Source organism: Indicator indicator, chromosome 18 (genome assembly GCF_027791375.1).
Source record: "Indicator indicator isolate 239-I01 chromosome 18, UM_Iind_1.1, whole genome shotgun sequence".
NCBI lineage: Eukaryota > Metazoa > Chordata > Aves > Piciformes > Indicatoridae > Indicator > Indicator indicator.
Genome location: NC_072027.1, coordinates 18,524,763 through 18,545,405, shown reverse-complemented (window position 1 = coordinate 18,545,405; position 20,643 = coordinate 18,524,763). Strand labels below are relative to the sequence as shown.

At 50.1% G+C, this 20,643-nt stretch overlaps 1 protein-coding gene across 6 annotated transcripts in view; it reads right to left on the bottom strand.

Annotated features, from left to right (window-relative positions):
• The window catches only part of CTNNA1 (catenin alpha 1), a 142,526-nt gene that overhangs the window by 24,569 nt on the left and 97,314 nt on the right, over nucleotides 1-20,643 (bottom strand). For all 6 annotated transcript variants that reach the window (XM_054389181.1, XM_054389183.1, XM_054389180.1 and 3 more), the window contains one exon: nucleotides 5,869-6,025. In XM_054389181.1, the coding sequence (XP_054245156.1) occupies nucleotides 5,869-6,025 (157 nt within the window). The remainder of the gene's footprint in view (nucleotides 1-5,868; nucleotides 6,026-20,643) is intronic.

Here is a 20,643-nt window from a genome sequence, read left to right as displayed (position 1 = left end):
GCCACTACATCTTGGGGCATCAAATGAAGCAAAGAGGTGACACTGCAAAACTGAGCAGGTTCTTCACACAGAGCACAGTCAAGCTGTGAATTCTGCACAGGATGATGGAGGTGCCAGTGGTTTATGGTGGTTGGAAGGGCAACTAACACAAGGTGAAATGAGAGAAATCAGTCAAGGACTCTTCAGTAGATAGCACATCTGATGGTGGAGCTCTCTGAGCTGCAAATCACTCATGGTTGGGAGCATAGAGGAAAGGTGAGGCCACATGTGGACTACTGTGTCCAGTTCTGGGCTCCCACATTCAAGGACAGGGACTTGCTGGAGAGGGTACAGAAAAGTGCTGCAAAGATGCTGAGGGGACGGGAACATCTCTGTGGTGAGAAAAGACAGAGAATTTGGGATTTTTTTGCCTGGAGAGACCCAGACTGAGGGGGATCTCATCAATGCTGATCACTATTTAAAGGGTGAGTGTCAGGAGGATGGGATCAGGCTTTTCTCCATGTTGTCCTGTGACAAGGGATAATGGACACAAACTGGAACACAAGAAGTTTCATCTAAACATAAGGAGGAACTTCTTGAATTTAAGGGTCATAGAGCCCTGGAGCAGGCTGCCCAGAGAGGTGGTGGAGTCTCCATCTCTGGAGACATTCAAAACCCAAGTGTTCCTGTGCCACCTTCTCTAGGTGAACCTGCCTTGGCAGAGAGTTGGACTGGATGATCTCCAGAGGTCCCTTCCAAACTCCACTACTCTGTCATTCTGTGAAAGATCTTTAGGCTACAGGACTCCTCTGGTGTTCATCTCCTATGCCTCTGCCATCACCAGCCCCTTGTCCAAACTCAGCAGGGTCCTTCTTGTGCTAGGCCCTTCATAAAACATTGCAGCCTGCAGGCTTATCTGCAGCACTGTGCATTGAGCATCCTCCTTCTCTGGTACTTTGCTGTTATCTAAACCAAACATCTCCTTCATCATGCCTTTACTTGTGGCTAATTGCTACCACTCTGTCACAGAAGCTGAACAATGCTGAACAATGAAACAAACACTTCATGATGCACAAGTCTTTTTCTGGAGTCTTGTGAGGAGCAGCTGAGGGAGCTGGGGGTGTTCAGCTGGGAGAAAAGGAGGCTCAGGGGAGAGACCTTCTGGCTCTCTACAACTCCCTGAAATGAGGCTGGAGTGAGGTGGGCTTGGTCTCCTCAAGTGACAGGACAAGAGGAAGCAGCCTCAGGGGAGGTTTAGGTTGGACGTGGGGAACAATTTCTTCCCCAAAAGGATTGTGTCAAGCCCTGGAAGAGGCTGCCCAGGGCAGTGGTGGAGTCCCTGTCCCTGGAGGAATTGCAAACCTGTGTAGATGTGGTGCTGAGGGCCATGGTTCCAAGGGAGTGGAACATCCCTTATGAGGAGAGCTTGAGGGAGATGAGGCTCTTTAGCTTGGAGGAGACTGAGAGGTGACCTCATTCACGTTGATAAAGATGTGCAGGGGGAGTGCCCAGAGGCTGGAGCCAGGCTCTGCTGGGTGATGCCCAATGCCAGCTCAAGGGGCAGTGGTGGAAGCTGAGGCATAGGAAGTTTCATGGAAACAGGAGGAATTTTTTTTTTCCTTGTGAGGGTGACAGAACACTGAAACAGGCTGCCCAGGGGGGTTGTGGAGTCTCCCTCTGTGGAGATATTCCAAACCCACCTGGATGTGTTCCTGTGTGATCTGCTCTGGGTGATCCTGCTCTGGCAGGGGAGTTGGGCTGGATGATCTTTCAAGGTCCCTTCCAGAACCCTGGCATTCTGTGACTCTGTGATGGCTTAGTGGGTGACCTGGCAGTGCTGGGATAATGGTTGGACTCAATGATTTTGAAGGTCTCTTCCAACCAAAACGATTCCACATGGTAGGAATCTGTGAGGGTTTTTGTATATACACACTCAAGAGAACACTCAGGAGAACTCTTTTACATTCTGCTTCCTTTGCAGTTAGGAATGGATACAAAGTAAGACAAACATCCCAATAACCCTGAACAGAAGCTGGTATAAATCACACTCATCATGAGTATATCCAAGGGGATGTTCAGACCTCCAACAGACTGAGCAGAGCTGTGAGATGGAAAAGATTTATCAAAGTTCACACAAACAGTGCTTATTGCTTGCATGTTTTTCTAACATCCCTTTGATAAAGCAGCACAGAGAAATAACTGCTGGGTACACTGGAGAGGCTGAAGCAGTCTCAAGCTACACCAGTTCCAGGGCATCACTGTGGGGGGCAACACACAGAATGACAGAGGGGCAGGGGTGGGAAGGGACCTCTGGAGATCATTTGGTCCAACCCCCCCTGCTAGAACAGTCACCAAGGGCAGGTCACACAGCAACACAACCAGGCAGGTTTTGAAAGTCTCCAGACAAGGAGACTCCACAACCTCTCTGGGCAGCCTGTTCCTGGGCTCCAGCACCCTCACATGAAAGAACTTTCTGGGTTCCAGCTTATAGCCATTGTTCCTTGTCCTGTCACAGGACACCATTGAAAGGAGTCTGGCACCTTCATCTTGGCACCCACCCCTCAGACATTTACAGACATTGATCAGATCCCCTCTCAGCCTTCTCTTCTCCAGACTAAACAGCCCCAGGGCTCTCAATCTCTCTCCATATCAGAGATGTTCCAGTCCCCCAGTCATTCTTGTAGCCTCCATTGGACTCTCTCCAGCAGATTCCTTTCTCTCTTGAACTGAAGAGCCCAAAACTGGACACAGTTTTCCAGGTGTGGTCTCACCAGGGCAGAGTAGAGGAGGAGGCAACCTCCCTAGTCCTGCTGGACACTTTTCTTAATGCACACCAGGATGCCATTGGCCCTCTTGGCCACAAGGGCACATTGCTGTCCCGTGGATAATTTGTTATCCACCAGGACATGTTTGAGGGCAATTCTCTCCTCTGTCTGCCACCATCCTGGAAAAGAAGCATTCCCTGCTTGCTACCAAGCCCTTGAAAGCCTTCAGAGCAGCTCAGCAGTGGGCCAACACCATCAGCTGTCCCCTCAAAAGCAGAGCACCCACCTCCTTGAATGACCTACACACAGGTGGACACCACTCAGTTCCAGTGGCTTGACCCACTCTGAGCCCCAGCTGAAGGTGAAACATCCCAAGGCAGCTTCAGGCAGAGCAGCAGCCTGTTCTCTTTGAAATGTGCTGTTCACTGGTGGAGCCATGAACTTCAGCAGGCAATTGTCTCTAAATAGATTTCCCCCAAAATAGGCTCCTCACAGCTGTGTGATCTCACCCAGCACTGCAAGGCTGGACAGGCAGGCACAGAGCTGGCATCTGCAACCACCTTCTGTGTCCATGCCCACTGTAAACTGTGATTCAGAACCCAGGGCAGCACCACACTACAACAGGTGTGTGACAGGTGGGGACTCACCACACAGACATGGGTTGGGTTTGTTTCTTTTTAACTCAGGACCTTAAATTTTTGATCCCTACTCTGCCCTAGTGAGGCCAAAGATGGAGGGCTGGGTCCAGTTCTGTGCTGCCCAGTTCAAGAGAGACAGGGAACTGCTGGAGTGAGTCCAGCAGAGGCTACAGAGATGCTGAGGGGCTTGGAGCAGCTCTGTGAGGAGCTAAGGCTGAGAGCCCTGGGGGTGTTGAGCATGGGGAAGAGCAGCCCCAGAGGGGATCTGGTCAGTGCTCAGCAAGAGCTAAAGGGTGGGGGGCAAGAGCCTGGGGCCAGACTCATCACTGGTGCCTAGTGATAGGACAAGGGGCAATGGGCACAAACTAGAACCCAAGAGGAGGAGAAAATTCTTTGGTACAAAGGTGCTGGAGGCCTGGAGCAGGCTGCCCAGAGAGGTTGTGGAGTCTCCTTCTCTGGAGAGCTTCCAAAGCCCCCCGGCCACTGTGATCCTGGGCAAGCTGCTGTGAGTGTCCTGCTTTAGCAGGGGGTTGGATGGAGGATGTCCAGAGGTCCCTTCCAATCCCCACCATTTTTTTTTTGTGATCTATGTTTTCTAGCTATGTTCACCTGGCACTTCTGACTCCACACATCCTCCTGTGCAACATCTCTCTCTACAACTGGAATTTTGAGTTGCCCAAGCTTGCTTGCACCAGCACACTCAGCCCTTCAGCACTTTGGAACACTACTGCAGGCACAATTCCTGTGCTTCTATCACTATGTCCTCTGAGTAGAGCAGAATTAGAGGGTGTGGAAAGAAAAAGCCCCCCCCTCATTTCTGGGTGACAGCAGCCAGCAGTAGGTCTTATCAGTGGTGCTGCTAAAAGAGACCACTTTGGCAAGCACTCTGCAAATGGAATCATTGCTCTGTTATGATAATCTTTTGATAATTTTCCTAAAGCTGAGCTAGTTGAAAACATTCACAGAACATTTCTGCACCACCAGTTTTTGCTGTAATTAACTTGTGTGACTCTGGTTTGGTATTCATTTTGTTTACATAAGAAGAGCCTTAAGTGAACTGAGGGCTCAGCTTTTGTGCTACTTCATGACTTGAACACAAACAGACTCCTTCCCCTGACTCACACATTCACAGACTCACAGATTGCATTGGGTGGGAAGGGACCCTCAAAGGTCATCTTACCCAACGCCCTGCAGGGCTACATCAGGCTACACAGCAAATCTGATCTTGAATGGTCTCCAGGGACAGGGCCTGAACACATCCCTGGTGCAACCTGTTCCAGTATTTCACCCCCCTCACTGTGCAGAACTTCCTCTTGATGTCCAACCTAAATCTCTCCTGATCCAAGCTCAAACCATTGCCCCACATCCTATCTGCACAGTCCCTCCCCAGCCCTCCTGTAGCCCCCTTCAGGTACTCCTGACTCCCTGGAGTCTTTTCTTCTCCAGGCTGAACAACCCCAACTTTCCCAGCCTGTCCCCATAGCAGAGGTGCTCCAGCTCTCTGATCTTGGTAGCATCCTCTGGACCTGCTTGAGCAGGTCCATGTCTTTCTTGTGTTGGGGAGCCCATAGCTGGATGCAGGTGAGGTCTCAGCAGAGCAGAGCAGAGCAGAGCAGAGCAGAGCAGAGCAGAGCAGAGGGGCAGAATCCCCTCTCCATCTCTGGCCACATGCTTTGTATGGGCTGCAAGTGCCCATTGCTGGCTCCTGTCCAGCTTCTCATCCCCCAGCACCCCCAGGTCCTTTTCTGCAGGCTCCTCTCAATTTCATCATCCCCCAGCCTGGACTGATACTGAGGATTGCCCCAGCCTAGGTGCAGGACCTTGCACCTTGCCTTATTGAACCTCATAAGTTCTCCTCATTCCACCCCTCCAGTCTATCCAGGCCCCTCTGGGTGGCATCTTGTCCTTCAGCCTCATCAGCTGCACCACTCAGCTTGCTATCATCTGCAAACTTGCTGAGGGTGCCTCAATGCCACTGTTAGTATCAGAGATGAAGATATTGAACAGCACTGGTCCCAGTACAGACCCTGAGGGACACCACTTGCAACCATCCAACCAGTTCCTTAGGCACTGATGTTCTGGTGAGGTTTGTGTGCAGCAGCTAGCTGGTAGCTCATGGTTAGCTGAGGCAGCAACCCCCAAAGCTAGAGCCATGAAGTGCCTTCCCCTGTGCTGAATGTGCTGTGGCTGCTGAGCTGCAAACACAGCCATTGGAGCAGGCAGTGCAGGGACAGCTTCCAGGCTACCTGCCCAACTGAGCTATCACTGCCTTCACACTACAAAAATACCTCTCCTCCCCCTGCCAAAAGCTCCTGCTCTGCTCTCACACCTCGCTCAGAGAAGAGGATGCTTGCCAGGTGAAGTGTACCAACAGCATTCCTTCCCCAAACCCCAGGAGACTCCACAAGACATGCTGAAACCACCTCTTTCCAGGGATGAGCTCAGTTACCAGAGGGATACAGCCAGGGGGTGGGAGCCCTGCTTACCTGATACAGCCAGGAAGTCATCAATGGAAGTGATGTCATCCACAGCATCTGTCAGCACACGCACTTGCTTCTCCCACTGCTCCTTGAAGAGATCCATGTTCTCTTGGGCCAGCTTGCTTTGGGGTTTAGCAGCCAGAGCCAGAGCAGCATTGATGACCTGCAAAACAGCCCCGGGTTTTAAAACATGCCCTTCAGGAAACAATGACATTCCCCACCCTTATCACAGAATAGCTTTGGTTGGAAGACACCTTCGAGATCATCCAGTCCAGCCTTTGACCCAGCACTGCAAGCTCGACACTAAACCATGTCCCTGTGCACCAGGTCCATACAGCCTTTAAACACCCCCAGGGCTGGTGACTCCAGCACTGCCCTGGGCAGACCATTCCAATGTTTCGGAAAGAACAGTGAAGAAATATTTCCTGATATCCAGCCTTAAGCTCCCCTTATGCAGCTTGAAACCATTTCCTTCAGTCGTGTCACTTGCCAGCAGGGACCTGAAGAGGTTGTCCCCCTCCTCACTCCAACCTCCTCTCAAAGAACTCAAGAGCAAACCAAGGGAGTTCAAGAAGTTTTCAGAAGCCTAATGTTTAAAACCAAAAGTGTTTGTTCTGTTGCTCCCACACCTGCTTCCACACTTTTTAGGGTTAGCCATTACAAGCAAAACACTTGGCAAGTATTCACAGGAGTGAGCTTCACCCTGCTTTAGCAGCTCCTGCTAAGAAGGTGTTGCTATCTGAGAGCAGGCTGTGCTGGTAAGGATTTCAGACAGGATGACATTTAGTACATTGGAGGCTCCATCTCCTAAGCTACTTGGCAGAGCCTGAGGAAAAAAAAGGTCAAAAAAGGATTACTCTTACACAGCTTAAAGTAGAAACGCTATGCAAATATAAAATTAAAGATGGATTTTGTCCTAATCATCCTTACCTGACAGCTTTACTCTCTACCTTGGCTTCTAGAAATTGTTATAGTGCCTTAAGATCTCTGTTACAACTGTTGAAGAGTCAGATTAACCAGGTGACAGGACAAGAGGATTCTGTTTGGTGCTCCTCCTGAACATCCCTCTACTAATTTCCTTCAAACCCTATTTTCATAGATTCACAGATTCACAAAATGGTTTGGGTTGGAAGCGACCTTCAGGATCATTCAGTTCCAACCCCCCTGTCATGGACAGGGACACCTCCCACTAGCCCAGGTTGCTCAAAGCCTCATCCAGCCTGGCCTTGAACACCTCCAGGGAGAGGACATCCACAACCTCCTCAGGCAACCTGTTCCAGTGTCTCCCCACCCTCACTGCAAAGAATTTCTTCCTCATCTCCAGTCTCAGACTCCCCTCTTCCAGCTCAAAGCCATTGTCCCTCCTCCTGTCACTCCCAGCCCTTGTCAAAAGTCCCTCCTCAGCTCTCCTGGAGCCCCTTCAGGTACTGAAAGGTTGCTCTAAGCTCTCCCCAGACCCTTCTCTTCTCCAGGCTGAACAGACCCAGATCTCTCAGCCTCCTCCCACAGGGGAGGTTCTCCACCCCTCTGATCGTCTTTGTAGCCTCCTCTGTACCCTCTCCAGCAGCTCCAGGTCTTTCTTGTGCTGGGAGCCTCAGAGCTGGAGGCAGTGCTGGAGGTGGGCTCTGAGCAGAGCAGAGGGCAGAATCCCCTCCCTGTGCTGCTGCTCTTCCTGCTCTGGATGCAGCTCAGCACACAGCTGGCTCTGGGCTGCCAGGGACCACTGCTGGCTCCTGGGGAGTTTGTCACTGACTGACACCCTCACGTCCTTCTCTTAGTGGCTCTTGAGCCACTCCTCACCCAGCCTGGATTTGTGCTTATTTCACTCCTGATCCTTTTTTTTTCCCCCAAAGCAGAAGAAATGCTACACCCACTGCTGGGTAACAAAGTTTGTGCTGTATCAACTGCCTGGGCAGTTAAATGACCGAAAGCCTCTCTGAGTGCAGGAAGAAAGCAACCTCAGAGCCTGCTCCTGTTCTTGTTGCACTATGCTTCAGCAGAGTGACCTGGAAACACAGCAGGCACAAGAAACCATCCATAGTCAGACCAGCAGAGCAATCCCAACCCTGTCTTCAAACACATGGGAGTCAGAGTTGATTAACTTAACAAGTTCCAAGGTAATCTTTTTCTTCTCTTCTTTAGGACCATATGAATGCCACAAAGCTGCAGAACAAAACAAGCAAGCACCAGATGTCCCTGGTTCCCCCAAATCCACTTCCCTCTACCTGCCTCATTTTCCAGTGTCACAAAGCATTTTAAAAACAATCCAAGTGGCTAAGGAGGGCAATGGTGGAGACAGCAAACACATCAGGATGGCACTGACTGAATCAGGCAGAAAGAGGCTGATTCGCCCAAGGGATGCTGGAAATTAGCAGTGACTGAGGAAAATCCACAGCAAAGCTCTGCTGCTCTTTCTCTCCACCCTACCATCCTGCTGCTGGAGATGGAGGCTGTGAGACTGGGTCACAAATCACAAGCAGCTCGATGGGTTTGCTAGCACAGACAAATGGCAGAAACAATTTGTCCTGAACAGCAACCTGCTGAGGAGACCTGCAGGGATGGGACACTGAATCACAGAATCAGCCAGGTTGGAAGAGACCTCCAAGATCATCAAGTCCAACTGATCACCCAACCCTATCTAATCAACTAGACCATGGCACTCAGTGCCTCATCCAGGCTTTTCTTCAACACCTCCAGGGACATCGACCCCACCACCTCCCTGGGCAGCACATTCCAGAGGCCAATCTCTCCATCTGGGGAGAACTTCTTTCTAAGACCAAGCCTACACTTCCCCCTGCACAGCTTGAGACTGTGTCCTCTTGTTCTGGTGCTGGTTGCCTGGGAGAAGAGACCAACCCCCACCTGGCTACAACCTCCCTTCAAGTAGCTGAGGAGAGCAATGAGGTCACCCCTGAGCCTCCTCTTCTCCAGGCTAAACACCCCCAGCTCCTTCAACCTCTCCCCACCAGCCTTGTACTCCAGACCCCTTCCCAGCCTCATTGCCCTTCTCTGGACATGTTCCAGCATCTCAACATCTTTCTTGAATTGAGGAGCCCAGAACTGGACACAGCACTCAAGGTGTGGTCTAACCAGTGCTGAGCACAGGGCAGGATGACTTCCCTGCTCCTGCTGGCCACACCATTCCTGATCCATGCCAGGATGCCATTGGCCTTCTTGGCCACCTGGGCACACTGCTGGCTCATGTTCAGCCTACTGTCAATCAATACCCCCAGGTCCCTTTCTGCCTGCCTGCTTTGAACCCTGGCAACAGCAACAGAGTCCTTGTCCTTCATGAAGAAGATGAGGTCCTCTACTGCTTCCCCTTCCTCAAACCTGCCCCTGAAGGCACACTTGGTGTGCAGGCAGCTGCAGTAATCAGGATGGCCCTTCAGAGAAGGATCTGCTGCCAGCCAAGGTCCATGCTCTGCTACCCTCACTCACACTGCCTACTAAGATGGTTCTCAAGGCCTGCAAGTCCCCCCCAAAAGCATGCAACACCCACCAAAGTGCTGTTTAAAACCAGAAGGAGAGGTTTTAGAAAGGGAAATCTGTCCTCTGCCTAAGAGCCCTGCCTCTTAAATCTGCTACTGCCATTTCTTGCCCTGCTCTGACCAACATGATCAATTTTCCTACCCACTGAAATCCAAGTATCCAAAGTTCTATGAAGATGAACCCTAACAGCCATATCCTGAGCTCCATCAACAGAACCAGCAATCAGCAGGTGGAGGGAGGGGATTCTGCCCTTCTGCTGCACTCTGCTGAGACCCCACCTGCAGTGCTAGGGCCAGCTCTGGAGTCCTCAGGACAAGAAGGACACAGACCTGTTAGAGAGGGTTCAGAGGAGGCCACAAAGATGATCCGAGGGCTGGAAGCCCTCTGCTCTGAGGCCAGGCTGAGAGAGTTGGGGCTGTTCAGCCTGGAGAAGAAAAGACCCTGGGGAGACCTTCTGGTGGCCTTTCAGTGCTTCAAGGGCTGATCAGAAATTTGGGGCAGACTTTTAAGCAGAGACTGTTGTGACAGGACAAGAGGTGATGGTTTGAACTGAAAGAGGGAGATTGGAGATTCAGAGTGGAGAGAAGAAATGTTTGACCCTGAAGGTGGTGAGACCCTGTCCCAGGTTCCCAGAGAGGTGGGAGATGCCCCATCCCTGGAACTATTCCAGGTCAGGTTGTCTGGGGCTCTGAGCAACCTGCTCTGGTTGAGGATATCTTTGCTGACCACAGGGGGGTTGGACCAGATGACCTTTAAAGGTCCCTTCCAACCCAAAGCATTTGATGATTCTAACAAGTGCCTTGGAAACAAAAGGGTAAACCAGAGAATGCCCCAGAAATCTGCTTCACCTTTCATCCTGCTAGCAACTACAAGCACTGAGACAGAGAGGATGGTGATACCAGGGGTCAGGACATTTTCTCCTGCTCTCTTCTAGCTGCCTTGGCTAATATCAGATATGAGAGCATCCTTTAAGCACTGAGACAGGTCAGCATTAATGCTGAAAGAACATATGGCTCATGTACCTGCCTGCTGTATGTCTGGACAGCAGCATCTGTCTGGACAATTAATCCTTGTCAACAGTACATGTTCAGCCCCAGATGCCTGCATTAAGCAACTCTTCACATGTAATGGAAGAGCTGTCATAGATAGAGGGCTCTGCAAGTGCTCAAGAAACTCACACAGGGCATCAGCACCAGATCTAAATGCAGGAGGCCCAAGCTGCACCACCATCCTCCCAACAGGCAGCTTTCCAGCTGAAAAAAAAGCAGTTCTTTATACATTACAACAGCAGAAATGCATGGCTAAGGCAAAGGTATCTGAACAGAAAGGCCAAGCAAGGCCAGTCTGTAAGATCTGCCTTGCAGACAGCTGTGTCCTGCACCTGGAAAGCAGCCAGTGGTGCTGGAGATGTGGACAACCCAGTGAGGAAATCGAAGGCTATCGAGTGTCACTATGGAGATAAAGACTCCAGCTGAGGAAACCCATCCAGGCAGGTGTGTGCCCAGGAGGAGCTCCAGGCAGCAGGCACAGCTCACCAGCCCTGTTTTCAGTAGTGCATGTGCAATGTGGTCACCACTCTCCACTTTAGCAGGGGTGACAAAACTCTTCACCCTGCCCAGCCTAGCATTTATGTGGCACGAGGGAATGTCCCAGGGCTCTGCTGAGAACCCCCTGCTAATTATCCACTGAGTAAATGTGCTCTTACATGATGCCTGCTATCCAGCACGGAGTGATTGACTTGTTTTCCAGCAGAGGCTGAGACAGACATTGCAAAAGGGAAGTTAAATTGTCTGTGTGTGGATGTGGGGCAGGCTGTGGATGTAGTCTACCTGGACTTCAGCAACACCTTTGACACCATCTCTCACAGCAAACTCCTGGCCAAGCTGGCAGCCCCTGGCTTGGACAGCAGCACTCTGCGCTGGGTTAGGAACTGGCTGGATGGCCAGGCCCAGAGAGTGGTGGTGAATGGTGCCACATCCAGCTGGCAGCCAGTCACTAGTGGTGTCCCCCAGGGATCAGTGCTGGGCCCCATCCTGTTCAATATCTTTATTGATGATCTGGACAGGGGATTGAGTCCATCATCAGTAAGTTTGCAGATGACACCAAGCTGGGGTCAGATGTTGATCTGTTAGAGAGTAGGAGGGCTCTGCAGAGGGACCTTGCCAGGCTGGACAGATGGGAAGAGCCCAAGGGCATGAGATTTAACAAGGCTAAGTGCTGGGTTCTACACATTGGCCACAACAACCTCATGCAGCCCTACAGGCTGGGGTTGGAATGGCTGGAGAGCAGCCAAGCAGAGAGGGACCTGGGGGTGCTGGTTGACAGCAGCTGAACATGAGCCAGCAGTGTGCCCAGGTGGCCAAGAAGGCCAATGGCATCCTGGCCTGGATCAGGAATAGTGTGGCCAGCAGGAGCAGGGAAGTCATCCTGCCCTGTGCTCAGCACTGGTTAGACCACACCTTGAGTGCTGTGTCCAGTTCTGGGCTCCTCAATTCAAGAGAGATGTTGAGATGCCGGAAGGTGTCCAGAGAAGGGCAACAAGGCTGGGAAGGGGTCTGGAGAACAGTCCCTGTGAGGAGAGGCTGAGGGAGCTGGGGGTGTTTAGCCTGGAGAAGAGGAGGCTCAGGGGAGACGTCATTGCTCTTCTCAGCTACTTGAAGGGAGGCAGTAGCCAGGTGGGGGTTGGTCTCTTCTCCCAGGCAACCAGCAGCAGAATAAGAGGACACAGTCTCAAGCTGCACCAGGGGAGGTTTGGGCTGGTGTTAGGAAGAAATTCTTCACATAAAGAGTGATTGGCCATTGGAATGGGCTGCCCATGGTAGAGTCACCATCCCTGGAAGTGTTTAAAAACAGCCTGCATGAGGCACTCAGTGCCATGGTTTAGCTGACTGGATGGTGCTGGGTGATAGGTTGAACTCGATGATCTCAAAGGTCTCCTCCAACCTGGTTATTTCTGTGATTCTGGAGCAGGACTCTGATTCCTTTATTATCTCCAAATGACTGGGGAGGGGGGAGGATTGATTAAAGCACACTAATTCTTCCCCAAAGACACAAAGCAGTGGGTAATTCATTTCAAACATGAGTAACCCCTACAGGAAGGAGATCTCTATGTATCTATAGCTCAGAATAGAGGAAGAAGCTCTCCAGCCTACCTGAAACGTAAAAACATTTGGCAAGTTCAGGGCAACGTTCTGCATTCCAGAGCTTTTCCAACTGCTGCTGGAGCAGTGTGATCACAGTGACTCACTGAAGTGGTACAAAGGAGAGAAGGAAGCAGGGACATTCTGAGCCCATGCAGGAGGAAATGAAGCCTGGCAAGCACACACACTATTTTTATCGGCGCTTTGTTTCGCGCAGCAGTTGCGGCGCTCGACTCGGAGCCCAACGTTCCCCAACCTGCTGCCAGCAGGTTACTTGGAGCTGCCCTCCTCCACCTCCCAGCTTCCTGCAAGCAGGGAGGCTTCACGTTCAACATGCTTGCAAACTGATGTCTCAAGTTGTACCCCAAATCAGAGATTCACAGATTTACAGAATGGGTTGAGTCGGAAGGGACCTTCAGGATCATCCAGTTCCAACCCCCTGCCATGGACAGGGACACCTCCCACCAGCCCAGGTTGCTCAAAGCTTCATCCAGCCTGGCCTTGAACACCTCCAGGAGGGGGCAGCCACAACCTCCATGGCAACCTGTTCCAGTGTCTCCCCACCCTCACTGCAAAGAATTTCTTCCTCCTCTCCAGTCTAAATCTGCCCTCAAGCTTCAATCCATTTCCTCTCATCCTTTCATTCCCAGCCCTTGTCAAAAGCCTCTCCTCTGCTCTCCTGCAGCCCCCTTCGGGACTGGAAGGCTGCTCTAAGGTCTCCCCAAGATCCTTCTCTTCTCCAGGCTGAACAGCCCCAACTCTCCCAGCCTGTCCCTACAGGGAATGTTCTCCAGCCCTGTGATCATCTTGGTGGCCTCCTCTGGACCTGCTTCTGCATCTCCATGTCCCTATTATGCAGGGGACAACAAAACTGGATGCAGTGCTCCAGGTTGGGTCTCAGCAGAGCAGAGCAGAGGGGCAGAATCACCTCCCTCATCCTGCTGGTCACATTGCTTTGGATGCAGCCCAGGATAAATCCTCTTCTTGTGTCTTTCATGAAGAATGTTTCTTGTTTTCTTCCCTCCATTCTATTTTTACAGCTCCACCTTTGCAGGGCAGGACTCTCTAAGGTTCTCCTGTCTGAGTACAAGACTGTGGCTGCTTTGCCCTCAAGCTCTCCTACAAAGCAGAGGTATTCCAGGACAGAAACCACCTTAACCTTAGATATACTTCTTGTGGGTAAATTAAAACCACTGAGACACCCAGAAAACATTTGTTTTTTAGAATCATAGAATTATTTTTGTTGGAAAAGACCTTTAATCATTTAATCATCCAGCCCAACCATTCCTTAACTATACCAAGGCTGGGGCTAAACCATGTCCCTCAGCACCACATCTCTGCCTCTTTGAAACAGCTTCAGGGATGGGGCTTCAGCCACCTTCCTGGGAGCCTGTGCCAGTCTTTGAGAACCCTTCCAGTGAAGATGTTTCTTCAAATGTAGGCTTAATTTAGGATGGTTTCCAGCCTCACCTTTATAGCAACCAGCTGAAAGACTGACAGAGGCTAGAGGAAACCTTTTATATGTCATGGTGTTTCCCACAATGAAGTTTGGAACACTTGGCTGGCATGGCCATAGGTAAAATCATCACTTGGGAGAAGAGATCTATCACCTATTTATTTTGCATAGCAATTCCTAGGTGCTGGATCTTAATTCAGTGCAGACCACAGCTGCAAGCCACACAACTCCCCATTTCAATGGCTATGAAGACTTCTTAATTCTTGCCTCACTCTTTTTGACAGAGGCTTTTAGCTCTTTACAGGAGAATGTTCTTCCTGCAGGTGCCTGAACTCTGCCATGTTTCCTGCAGGATTGGTTTTAGGATGCTACTGTGCCACAAGAAAGGAGTTTTTCTGTTTCAAAAGCTCTAAAACAAACACCCAGCCCTCTCCCCTCTCCTCACTACACAATTTCTTTACAACCAAAATATCTGCTCTTCCTAAATAACTCACTTGTTTGTTTTTAAATAGACATCCTGATTTACCAGCTTGCTGGTGGCATTTGGGTAATGAGTTGGAAAGCAGCACCATGGCCTTAAATTCCAGGATCCTTTGAATCTGGAAAATGAGAGCTGAACCAAACACCCAGCCAGCAGCTAGCAGCTCAGGGGTAGAGGAAAAATGGGCATGAACAAACCAAGCCCCAGCTAAGACATGAAAATCAATTTTATTCTGGAGGATTTCAAAGGGAGCTCATCAAGCACACCACAGGATCTGCTTTGGGAAGAAGATCTTAGATATTAGGAAGAAATTCTTTAGAGTGTGACACTGGAACAGGTTGCCCAGGGAGGTCATGGCTGCCCCCTCCCTGGAGGTGTTCAAGGTCAGGTTGGATAAGGCCTTGAGCAGTCTGATCTAGTGGGAAGTTGCCCTGCCCATGGCAAGGGGTTGGAACTTGATGACCTTCAAGGTCCCTTCCAACCCAACCCATTCTATGAACCTGTGAATCTAAGCATGTGCAAGAAGAGCAGAAGCAGTGATCTCAGCCTGGCCTTTTGGAGTGACCTCAGCACGAGGCTGGGTGGAAGAAGTCTCTTATTCCACCTGCCCAAAGCAGTGACTGCACCAGGCAGTGCCCCTCAGTGACTCTGATTTCCTGCCTCACAGCCACTTGTGTGACATGGAGGCTTGGTTGTAAGGTAGCAAGAAGCAAACCCACAACTCCCACATCACAGCTTTCCAAATGCTCAACAAATGAAGTCATGACTATGCCACCACAGCTGCCACAGCAGCTGAGCCCAGCCAGGACTCAGCCCTTGCCCAGGTGGCTTTCAGAGCCCCTGGTTTTGTGCACTAGAGCAAGCCCAGCCTGCTTACCAGCACTTTGTAGGGAGCTGCTCATATGCCAGATGCCAGTTACCTCCAGCATTCATCCTGCTCATGTCTCCTTCCATGCTCCTAATTGCATTTTGCTCTGAGTGGGGAAAAAAGGTTCCCAAGCAGGACGTTTCAGTCGCTTCCAGTTACATCCAAGCCTGGGTCTGCACCCACATGGCTGTGTGTGCTAAGCCTCTGTGTACTTCAGTACAGCAAAAAGCACTCTGCAGGCTCTGCTGAGCTGAAATGCCTGCAAGCAAAACAGCCCAGGGATTGTTTGGCACTGTCATCAGCTATAATGGCAGTGACCAGCAAGTGTACAGAGGCACCACAAGAAGAAGGAGAAGTTGGCTTTGATAACTAATACTTTGTTCCAGCATACAAAAGGGACTTTGAGCATTTCCCCTTCCTGCCAGATAGGCACAGAGTGTCTGAGGAGGAGGCACCTCTGCAGAGCTTTTCTATGATTTACTCTTGTTGTTACAGTGCCACAATGACCCACAGATACTGTTACTGGAACAACATGACCTTCCCCAGGTTAGCACATACTACTGTCAAATTATTTACTCTTTGCATATCATGAACAGATAATTATCCTGTCAAGTTCCCCAGAGACAGAAAAGGCATTTCCAGGTGTAGCTGAGCACTGGTATTGTAATGCCAGGCAATGCAGAAGCTAAAAGAATCCTACAGTGGTTTGGGTTGGGAGGGACTTTGAAGGTCACCCAGTTCCAACCCCCCTGCCATGGGCAGGGACACCTCCCACCAGCCTAACTTGCTCAAGGCTTCATCCAACCTGGCCTTAAGCACCTCCAGGGAGGAGGCAGCCACAACCTCCATGGCAACCTGTTCCAGTGTCTCCCCACCCTCACTGCAAAGAATTTCTTCCTCATCTCCAGTCTCCATCTCCCCTCTCCCAGCTCAAAGCCATTGTCCCTCGTCCTGTCACTCCCAGCCCTTGTCCAAAGTGCCTCCCCAGCTTTCCTGGAGCCCCTTCAGGCTGGAAGGCAGCTCTAAGGTCTCCCTGGAGCCTTCTGTTCTCCAGGCTGAACAGCCCCAATTCTCCCAGCCTGTCCCCACAGGGGAGGTTCTCCAGCACTCTGATCACCTTGGTGGCCTCCTCTGGACCCTCTCCAATGGTTCCATCTCCCTCTTATGTTGGGGGCACCAAAACTGGATGCAGTGCTCCAGGTGGGGGGTCTCATGAGAGCAAGAGTTTCAGCACCATTCCTTTTGGTGTCCATCTATGTTCATTTTTGTATTTCACTGACTTCAGGTGCTGGAGGCTTTGGGGTTTTGAGGGACTCTGTGCGTTTTCTGGAAGCTGTTCTTCTTACTGCACTGCACAGATCATACTGTGCCTGCAACAAGAACACAAGGTCCTTACACACTATCTCCTTCTACAGAAATTCATCCCTTCCTCCTGTCTCTGCTTCTTTTTATGCATCAGTAACTGCTCAAGCTCCTGCTATTGTTTCTTTGATGGCCACTCCTGTCCTGTGCTGACTCTTCTTCACAGCAAGCCTGCACGACACAAAACTGCAACCCAAGTGTTAAGTTTTTGATAGAAATATTCCTACTCCATGCCAATAAAATGCTTCAAGCACCTGTAATTAAACAGTCTGGAGACAGATCTGCTCATTAGTACATTCAAAATCTCTGACAAGTCTTTCCAAGAGAAGGAAAAAAAAAAGAAAAAAGGGGACAATTGTTCAGTGTTGTTAAGTCTTTAACTGCAAGGAAAATGAAGTTATCTCCTTCTCCAACAGCCCCCAGGGAACTGGCAGTGACTGGGGACTCAGGGAGGAGAGAAAGTCTGCCAGTCACACTTGGGGCTGGTTGATCTGAGGGGGTGGACTGGAGGGGAGGGCTGCTGTTTCTCTAAGGTGCTGCAAGTTTGGAACAAAACTTTTTTCCCCCCATGCTCTTTGGAAGCTGTGCATGGAATCCCTTCTGCTCTGGTGGTGTTTGGTCTATCTGTGACAGTAGGTGTGCTCAGCATATGTAACCATCTGCCTCATCAGAAATCTATAAGCAGCAAATTGCTTTGCAGGCGTTTCAAAATTGGAATGTAAGGATGTGGAACAGCAATTATTAAAACAAGATGTTAATAAGAGAAAGGCCAATTTATTTCTATTAAAAAAAAAAAAAGAGGAATATATATAAAATGTAATTTAATCCAAGAATTGTCTGGAGTCTGTTAAATGGGCAGCGCTCAGCCGAGCGTGCAGGGGCCGGGGAGCCAGGCTGAGCCTGCTCTCTGTGCAGGGAATGCTGCCTGGTGCCCTCCCAGTCACAGAATTGTCAGGGTTGGAAGGGACCTCAAGGCTCAGCCAGTTCCAACCCCCCTGCCATGGGCAGGGACACCTCACACTACAGTAGGTTGCTCACAGCCACATCCAGCCTGGCCGAAAAAACCTCCAGGGATGAGGCTTCCACCACCTCCCTGGGCAACCTCTGCCAGTCTCTCACCACCCTCATGATGAAAAACTTCTTCCTAACATCCAATCTGAATCTCCCCATTTCTCATTTTGCTCCATCCCCCCCAGTCCTATCACTCCCTGACACCCTAAAAAGTCCCTCCCCAGCTTTCTTGTAGCCCCCTTCAGATACTGGAAGGCCACAAAAAGGTTTCCTTGGAGCCTTCTCCAGACTGAACAGCCCCAGCTCTCTCAGTCTGTCCCGCTCCAGCCCTTTGATCATCCTCAGGCCCTTCCCTGAACACATTCCAGCATATCCAGATCTTTCCTATAATAGGGGCTCCAGAACTGGATGCAGTGCTCCAGGTGGGGGTCTCACAAGAGGGAGAGCTTCCCAGGAGGATGGGCTGTTTGGCCAGCAGATGGGAAAAGCCCAGCACTGGCTCAGAGCCTTCCAGATGGAAGAAAAAGTCTTGCATGTCCACACCAGGGCAATGCAGGAACTACCCTGTTCCTGCAACCCACCTCCCAGAAGATGATGAGTTTCAAGAGCAACATCCTCCAGCTCTTGCTGGCAGAAGCAAACACCCAACCTGATAGAAATTCTAATCCACAATTAGCTTCTTAAACTCTCAGCTTGGGTTAGAAGTTGAGAGGTGAACCTCACGGAGGCTTTAAAGCACCAGCAAGTCGACATCTAGCTGGTAAGAGCAGCTCCAAGTGACAGCAGACTGTCACATCAAAAGGCTGGAGCAACACTCTTCCCTTTCAAGAGCTGCACTGGGGCATTTTCACTCTTGTTTTCTAAACACCTACAGCTTGTATGATCAGAAACACTCCGATGCTTCAGCTCTCTTCTCAGACATCTTTAATGCAAAACGCTGTTACCAAACAGCTTTTGCAGGCTCCCAAAGCAAGTGCTTCTTGGAAACAGCACTCAGAAGCCAGAGTTATGAGTGAGGATCCAGGTTTTTGAGTTGAGATAAACAAAATCTTTGCGCTAATTTACCATTGGCAAGCTCTGTGTTTAGCAAGGAGGCAAAGGAAACTTCCCCCAGTGCTCTGCTAGGCAAATGGAAGCACAGACAACATTTTCAAGCAATTCACAGCAATGCTTTTTCCATTTCCATTATGAAAGACATCTTAAGCATTTTTTTTCCTTTATAAACATTTAACTGGAGGACTTCTGTTCCTTCATCTCAACCCACCACAGGCTGGCCTGTTTCCCTCACCACCCAGGCAAGGCATGAGTTGCAGGTGACTCCTGCTAGATAAAGTTGTTTCACTTTGATATGCACAGTTCCAGCAATGCATGTCCTCAAAACCCAAAGAGAATCCAGGCATGATTGTCAGTCATGGCTTCATCATGAAAACCACCAGTGACCTCCCTAATGCTGCCTTATTCCACCCCCTGTAACCTCAGACTAACACAGGTTTCCCAGCTGGCTACTGTGGAGCATGCACAGCTCCTGCAGCATCAAAAGGGAGCTCTAAATACCACACTGAGTCTTCAACCTGACATTAATTTCTGTGTTCACTGGCTGTGGACTCACAAACAGGAAGGATGATCTTACTCTTAGGATTTCCAGGAACACTAAAGAAATTTAACTGCTTGCTTGCCCATCATAAGGACATGGAACTGTTGGAGAGGGTCCAGAGGAAAGCCACAAAGAGGATCCAAGGGCTAAAGCACCTCTGCTATGAGGACAGGCTGAGGGAGCTGGGGTTGTTCAGCCTGGAGAAGAGAAAACTCTAGGGGGTCCTTAGAGCTGCCTTCCAGTACCTGAAGGGATCCTACAGGAAAGCTGGAGAGGGACTTTTCACAAGGATATCTAGAGACAGGACAAGGGGGAATGGTTTGAAGCTGAGGGAGAGCAGGGTTAGACTGGAGCTTAGGAAGAAGTTCTTCAGTATGAAGGTGGTGAGACCCTGGAACAGGTTGCCCAGGGAGGTTGTGAATGCCCCCTCCCTGGAGGTGTTCAAGGCCAGGCTGGATGAGGCCTGGGGCAGCCAAGTTTAGCTGAGAGCTGTCCCTGTCCATGGCAGGGAGGTTGGAATAGGTGAGCTCTGAGGTCCCTTCCACCCTAAGCCATTCTATGGTACTGGAGAGACTTTTCAGGTGAAAAATCTGCTGCACCTTCTTCCTCAAAGAATTAAATTTCAAGCCTGAGGATGCCTGAAGATGTAGGTGACAATGGCAGTGCCTGTTTTGTCTATGCAACAGAACTCCCCAGCTTTCCCTAACCAGTTTGAAGTGTGGCATGTTCCTTATTCCTGCTGCAGGCTCAGAGAGTCTTGTTCTGGCACAGGACTGCATAAGGGCTCTATTGGAGAATCAGCTTTTATAATTAACTCTAAGGATTGATTTCTGCTGAAATCATTCTTTAGCCCTGGAATTCCCTGCTCCCAGACTGGCCTCTACTCAGCCACGCTGCTTAAGAGGTTACCTGGGACTCAAGTGCATTAAATCTCAGTTTCATCTTTGCAGCCACAGCAATATCTTGAATTAAGTTTCATGCATCACATTTCTGGGTGGTATCGACAGAGTTACTGGAGTTTCAGAGACTATTTTAATTACTGATTGACTTGAGTTCAGCATTTTCCTGGAGAAACCCCCTCTAAGCAAAACAAAACAAAAAAAAGTAGCAGATAATGTTGGATTAAATCTGTACTTCCTGCTTTCTTCAGCACAGCCACCCTAAAAAGACTTGGGGAGCAGCTGGGAATCTCATCAGGAACAAACAGCAAAATAAACAGACAATTGCCTAAAAAGAATGAAACATTTCTGGCTGTTCTTTATACCTAGAGGTTCTACAGAACAATCCAAGTTTGGGGAGGGTGCAGTGAGGCTGTTGAGGAGGATGGAAGTGTGCTGTGTCACTTAGACTGGCACAAGCCAGCCTTCTGTATTGTTA